This window comes from Rosa chinensis, chromosome 1, assembly GCF_002994745.2.
Source record: "Rosa chinensis cultivar Old Blush chromosome 1, RchiOBHm-V2, whole genome shotgun sequence".
Classification (NCBI taxonomy): domain Eukaryota; kingdom Viridiplantae; phylum Streptophyta; class Magnoliopsida; order Rosales; family Rosaceae; genus Rosa; species Rosa chinensis.
In genome coordinates, this window is record NC_037088.1 from 56,657,662 (window position 1) to 56,664,678 (window position 7,017).

A 7,017-nucleotide genomic window follows, 5' to 3' on the forward strand; every position below is an offset into this window, starting at 1 on the left:
TGACTGACCAAGGATCAACTCAAGTTTTCTCTTTAGTCTTAACTGTGAGGCACTGCTTTGTTTGTCACACATCAGATTATTTCTACCTGTGGCATTGGTAGCAGAAGAACACATTCACCACAAACAAATAACAAACAGCGTAAGTTGGCAAAAAAAATTGAAAGATGACGTGCCTAAGGCCTAAAAAGAATGAAAATGCAATTGGGAAATTGGCCATAAGTATGTATTTCACACCAAAATGAGGTACCAATCATCCACAGATTACAAATTATGTCACCAACCGAATACAATAGTAAAGACAATCCATGTCCATAGGCTATAAACATGTCGCATAATAGACCAGATGGTGTAGAGGACCCTCCAAATTGCATTGCCAATGCTTTAATTTAATTAGCGCGGCTTCTAATCACATCAAGCCCCATCTCAGTAGGGTCAGTAGCTTGCAACTCAACCTGAATGCCATCCAACTCTCTCTTGAACCTGTCCTTTGAACTGGCATAAATCATCTTGCTTCTCACCCTTGATATGTCAGGGGACCTTCATGTGTAAATAATAAATGAGTAACAATCTGAGACAACGTGATGATAAAATATGAGAATTGAAAGAAGTTCATGACTGAAAACTATAAACACCAATTATTACCAAGCAATGAAAATAATGCGGCTCTTCTGGCAGTTCTCTTCTGTCACATAATCAAAGTCATAGACAGCGTATCGGCATTCATCAGCAGGGAGGCAGGCAGAGAAATCCTCATAGCTCTGACTTGGTTCACCAAGCTTTTCCACCACAACCTGCTTTTGCTTCTCCTCAATCTTGTAAACTATGAAGCGGTAAGTTCGTTTTGCCTTCAAGTCTAAGAACTTCAACTTGCAGTCATCATGCACAGCCATCCCAGATGCTGCGTTTGCCTAGAGAAAACCAATAGATATCAAAACGCATCAAATATCTCCCAAGCATCACTAAAAACAATATCTACACGCATAACAGTCCACATCCATTCCCTGAATCATAGAACCATTTGAAATTTAAACAACATTAAGCACCTGTTTTTCGTTACTGTCACACTGATCAACTCTCAGTTTTGTAACAAAATGTTATTAGAAACCTACGTTGGCCGATATCCTGGACGATTATAAGGAGACTCACTTTCACTCTTTAATACATTACTCGCCTACCTTTGCCTGTTCGTGTTAAAAATCTCTTCAAACCTAAACCAAATGGTTGCTAAATCGCCGACACATATGATACATGATTCTAGATGCCTGAAACAATCACATTTAGCAAAAAGTACCACCCTTCGTCCTAACCGGAAAATACAATAAAAATTCAGACTCAAATTAACAGACAGATGTATCCACACTACAGCGCTACAAATCCAAAAATAGACAAGGCAAAAAAAAAATTTAGATTGCTCAAGTATTTTTAGCCAGGGCAATAATCCAATTTGAACTAATAACAAGAACTAAATTCGGTACAAAAACAACCTCCAGTATCAGAATCTCAACACTGTATAACTGACGCTGAAAACATCACAGACTAAACACGCAACACTGTATAAAATGTGTGATCAAAACACAAATACTAATCCGAAAACACAAAAAGCACAGGGTTCTACATCAACCGCAGACACTCGTCGGCGAATCAATCAGGATCAAATTCGATAATCAAAAACCACAAATTGAATCAAAAACACGCAATCTAAACGAGATTTCAACTAATTTCACTATAATCGGAGTGATCATACCATGAAAAATCATGAGAAAAAAAAAATATGAAAATAACAGAGCATGAAACCCTAGGGAGAGCGGCGCAGAGTGGAGGAAGCGCTCACCATTTTTGCAGAGAAAAATGTTGCAGAGAATTTTAGGGTGTAGAGAGAGAGAGAGAGAGGGGAATGTGACTTGAAAAAAAGTGGAAGGGCTTTTGCGTTTCGTGTTAATATCACCGTCACGGCAGGGAAGAATCAATGCTTATCCAACCGTGGGGTAACACGTGTGCTGTGATGGCACACGAATCAACGCCTTGGGCGGTGAGGAAGGCATGTGCTTTACGTAAAGGGGGCAGAATTATTGTATTTCAAACATGGTCAAACGACGCCGTCTTCCATTTATTTTTGTGCGCCACATATCGTTGTGGTGATTTGATGATGAATTAACTAAAATAGTCCGATTTAGAATTACAGATGTAGATCATGTATTGGGTTATTAGTTTTAATATTATTCTATTTTTTATGAAATTATTTTACTTTTTATCGAATTAAATCTACTTAATGTTTTAATCTACTGTATTAACTTTTTAAGAAATATAAAAAAGATATGGCAAGAAAAAAAATTCTTTAACTCTCAACAACTAAATTAACTACAAATCTTATAAATAATTCTCAATTATTTGGCATTCGTAGATATTCATTAAAAATAATCAAATTAGACACGCCAAAAAACTATGCTAAAACAGTCTTTTGTTACATTGAAGTAACAAAGTGAGTACACAAGGACCTCTACCTTTTGGTTTTGGGATTTGATTCTCTACACTGCTTCAATCAGATCGATAATGTATCCTTCAATGGATTGGATTAAAAACACTTGAAAATAACCTACAGGTAGTTTCTAAGCTTATAGCTAGCACTAGAAATGGTTAGCTATGACAAATTTTCTTGATGTAGAAAGATGATCCTCATCAAAACCCTCTTCCATAGTCACTTTCTGAGTCAAGGAAATCGGAACCAAACAAAGGCCATTGCTTCTGAGGTCAAGCACTTGGCTACTACTCCCAGATTCCTGTTCACAATTCTCAAATTTGTAAGAATTAGAAAACACAAAATTTTCTCCATATCCACAAACTTAAGTGCTTGCTTACTTGTGTGTGAAGTCCTGCAGCATTCTTGTATGAACTACTAAAGATCCGATGCAGATTCTGCTAAAAAAAAATCAAGAAGAGGAAAACCCAAGAAGCAAATTAGCACAAAATTATGATCTATTTCTGCAAGTTTATATTATACTACTGCCTAACCATACCTGAATTTGTTGTTGAAGAAGCACGATGTAAATCGAAGCCTCTTGAAGAACTGAGGCAGTGTCAGTCTGCAACAATTTCGAATTTAACCATACCTGAATTAGGCTTTCCAGAAAGTACAGAATTTCATTTCCTATATTACTGGGAATTAAAGATATGAACTTTTTAGTGCTCTGCAAACTGCTGACCTTGCCATAGGGGGAAACCAATTTTTGAAGAGCAGTGATTTTGTCACTAAGCTTTTGGCTTCGCCTCACAGGAACTTGCAACTTCTGCCAAAAACACCAAAAGCTTAATACCAGCACATAAGTATAACAAACTCTTTTTTTAAATTTTAATTTGATTAGTTATGAACATACCCTATTGTCTTGTTTTTCCATAGATGCTTCTTGGAATTGATTATGCCATTGTTGTTGAGAATTTGTCCCCTTGTTTCTCTTGTTTTGGTTCCATTCATTTGAAGTTGTTCTCTCACCAATTGAACCACCAAGGTCATTTTTGGGCAAGATATCATTGACCTCAATTATTGGGCGCTTCCTTGCATTCTGTATGACCTGCAAATCCTGCAAGCAGAGAAAGAAAGCACAACAAAGTTAGGATCTGAAGCAATAATTGGCTGAGTGGTTACAATACAAAGCACAAACTGAACAAAGATCTTATAAGTTGTGTCAAAATTGTTGATCTCACAAAATAACAAGGTTGATAAGAAGGGATTTGCCCATTAGCCTATCGCCCTATCATGTTCTTACAATAAATGCTTGAAAGCTTTGATTTGGGAAGTTGCGCTTACGTGTAAGGACATACAACTAACCATAATGTAAGATTTATATACATCAACAACTAACAATTATCGAATCTCATTGAACAAAGATTTATCTAGTCTACAGAGACTCACAATTTTTTTTTTTTTTGGATAAAACAACATTGACCATTTCTTCGTATTTTGACTTCAAAACTGTAATTCACATATTGGTGTTAAATCTTAATTAAGAGATGATTTCCATCATTTACAAGTGTGTAGATATTGACTGTTAAATTCGCACACATCAACGGTTGACAGTCGTTCACGCATGTCGCTCAATTTAAAGTGAAATTTTGAGAAACATAATGCTACTTGTTTAATATCTAAGCTAGCTGCCAACTAAAGGAATTAGATCAACATACCTCTTGAAATTGGGTAGCTGAATTAATATTCTTGTCAAACAACATTGGGTGCTGAAAAATGCCATGATCATATCTGAATTCCCCATTGGAATAACCTGCTGTTACTGCTGTATATCAAACAAGAAAACCCAATATAAGAGCTCACTATATTACAAATTAAGGGTAGGGGAGAAAAAAGAAGAAGAAACGCTTGTTAAAAAACTAGGCAAACATTAGAAAATTCGTTGCTGCAAATATAAGCAGATCAGATGGAAAGAGAAATGCACCAAACCTGTCTGATAGGTAAAGAGTGATGACTGATCAAAAGGAACATCAGAAATGTCTCCTGTTTCGTTGTCACTTTCTATTGCTTTGGACCCCATGCAAAAGCCACTGCCATAATGCCATATCCCCATTAACATTTTTCCTTGAATTGAAAACATTATTGTAATGAGAGGGACTAACTTATTTGAGACCCCAAATAATTGATTCTTGAATTCATTTCTAAAGTCCAGTGCTTAATTCCCAGAAGAAACAACCATGCATGAAGAAAGAAGACTGCTTACATCTTTCTATTCATGTTCATTTGAGTATCCCAATTTGTCATCTGAAAATCAGTATTTCCTGAAAAGCAATTAAGAAATTGATGCAAACATCAATCGCTTATAGAAACCCTTTTCATCACTAGGCAGTAAGTAATAAGAATAGTCTACTAATCAAGCTATATAATGATGATTACCAAAGTTGTAAAGATGGGAATTAAGAAGAGCGTTACTCATGGAATCCAACTAATCAAATTTCCAGAGAATAACACAGAGATCGCAAGCCTCTTTCAAAGTCCTCTGAATTAATACTCCTGAACCCAGAAAACGGAGAGATCGAAAACAAAGTTGTCAAAATGTGTTCAGTTTTTGGAGCACAATGCATGGATATAGATAATGAAAACTTATTGATTGCTCACCTCAAATCTCCAAACTGGTTGATACTTCTGGCTCTGCCAATGAAGACCCAATGAAACAAAGAAAACCCAGATGAGATGAGAAGTTTAATAGCCTGATGGAGTCATGGAGGTTTATATTTGTAGTGTGGATGTGACAAATCGAGGGCTTGTTTGAGTGTTCGAAAGGTTATTTCCTTTGAAGGAAAAAGGTTATAAACACACAAGGTATCTTCCACACAATTAGCAGTGCATGAAAGGAATATGAAACGTCCAGATGACTCAGAATCCTAATTATAATGGTAGGGGACGGCCTATCTCTCTCTCTCTTTCTAGCAAGTTATCTGTTTGCTTTCACTATCGCTTAATTTGACTTGCATTGATTTATTAAAAGAAATTGGTGGGAAAGTGATTGATTATTGTTGTGTTTGATTATAGAAACGATGATATGCATAGTCAAAACATAGCATAATCGTATGACTATAGATGAATGATATATACTCAATTAATGTTGACTCAGTTACTTTGCTACTAGCTTGCTTGTTTTTGCCCATCTCATAAGCATCATCCACAGTTATGATCGATTTGGGTAGTTTTCCTTGTTAATTACTACCTTGCAATAATTTATCTTTTTCACTACATAATCATTGAATTTATTTCTAATATGTTCTCAATGATTTCTCTACTTGGCTGAATGTCTCGGTCTTAAATGTAAAATCTCATTGAGCTTTGGTCTCTGTTGGCAACAATAGGGTGAACAGATTTAGTAGCAATAGGGCTCGACAAAGAAGCTTTCCAATTGCGTCAATTAATGGAGTAGTGAACTTTTTTTTTTTTTTCCTTGACCCAAAGCACTAAAATAAAAGAAAATTATCTCACTTACCCCACCAAATTTTTTTTATTCACACCTACACAATTTAATGAGAAAATACCATTTTGCCCTAAGCTTAATTATCAAACTACAACATTAGCACTCTCTTTCCACTCTCCTCCCTCTCTCACACCAGATTCTCTCTCTCTCTCTCTCTCGCCGAGATATCAACGCCGGAGCTCCGGCAAAACCACAATGGTATCATTACAAATCGAAAAGACGCCATGGCAGACTTTTATGAGCTCGCCCGTGCCGTTGAAGAAGAAGATGACGGTCGAAGATGTTGTTTGAGACGAAGGTGTGGTTGGTCTTCGCCGTGGCGGTGATCGGCTCTGCGAATCTCTTTCGATTCCTCCGACGAACCACACCGTCCGATTCAGACCGGATGATTTACAGAACGGCGGCAGGGCTCTGTCGACGACTCCGAGCGCCCCACAGTCTTCCTCTTCCTCGGCCTCGATCTCGACCATATCGATGTTATCGGCTGCGACGATAAGCACCTGGCCATAGAGAAGCTGGCAGAGCTTGGCGTCGTATCTTCTTCCCGGCCTTGGAGAGCTTGCCCATTGGCTTCCTGTTCCGATTCCGAAGAGAGAGATGGATAAGAGCTTTTCGGCCTCTCTCCACCGCTATACTTGCAGCGACTCCGACCAGGTCCTTGATTGGGTCGGGTCTGTTAGTGCTTGACCCAAATCAGTTTTTTTTTTTTTTTTTTTTTTGGTGGTAAAATATGGCAGAAGCCTAGAAAGAAAGAAAAAAAAATGGGCTTTATTAGGGCCAATAGACGTCTATTGAGAGGCAATAGATGTTTTAAATTGATGTAATGTCTTCATTTTTTTTCTTTAATCAAATTTTTATCTGTTTAATTTTAGAAAAATTAGTTTTTATTCTGCAAACGAAAGTTCTATTGGGGGCAATACATAGCTGATAGTCGTCTATTGGGGGCAATACATGGCTGATGTCGTCTATTGGAGGGCAATACATGGCTGATAGACGTCTATTGGGGGGCAATAGAGGTCTATTGTCCCTCTATTATGGGGAAAAAAAACTTTCT

General features: G+C 37.2%; 2 protein-coding genes across 6 annotated transcripts; both read right to left on the reverse strand.

The window, feature by feature from the left end:
• Positions 1-196: 196 nt before the first annotated feature.
• Positions 197-1,892, reverse strand: LOC112182624 (actin-depolymerizing factor 1). The gene is made up of 3 exons (XM_024321132.2): positions 1,832-1,892; positions 643-908; positions 197-537 (listed from the first exon to the last, which is right to left on the reverse strand). Exons 1-3 carry the CDS (start codon positions 1,832-1,834, stop codon positions 387-389), a joined length of 420 nt encoding a protein of 139 aa, XP_024176900.1. The 5' UTR covers positions 1,835-1,892; the 3' UTR covers positions 197-386.
• Positions 1,893-2,379: 487 nt separating this feature from the next.
• Positions 2,380-5,317, reverse strand: LOC112178435 (transcription factor bHLH133). Of its 5 annotated transcripts, none has more exons than XM_024316597.2 (10): positions 5,117-5,317; positions 4,895-5,011; positions 4,722-4,779; positions 4,448-4,548; positions 4,177-4,283; positions 3,372-3,575; positions 3,201-3,281; positions 3,015-3,080; positions 2,857-2,916; positions 2,380-2,777 (listed from the first exon to the last, which is right to left on the reverse strand). In XM_024316597.2, exons 2-10 carry the CDS (start codon positions 4,932-4,934, stop codon positions 2,625-2,627), a joined length of 870 nt encoding a protein of 289 aa, XP_024172365.1. In that variant the 5' UTR covers positions 4,935-5,011; positions 5,117-5,317; the 3' UTR covers positions 2,380-2,624. The 5 variants fall into 5 exon arrangements, with proteins under 5 accessions (XP_024172365.1, XP_040364680.1, XP_024172360.1 ...); XM_040508746.1 differs by having other exon boundaries at positions 2,386-2,777; positions 3,201-3,284; positions 4,931-5,011; positions 5,117-5,303; XM_024316592.2 differs by having other exon boundaries at positions 2,386-2,777; positions 3,201-3,284; positions 4,177-4,280; positions 5,117-5,303.
• Between the last annotated feature and the right edge of the window lie 1,700 nt (positions 5,318-7,017).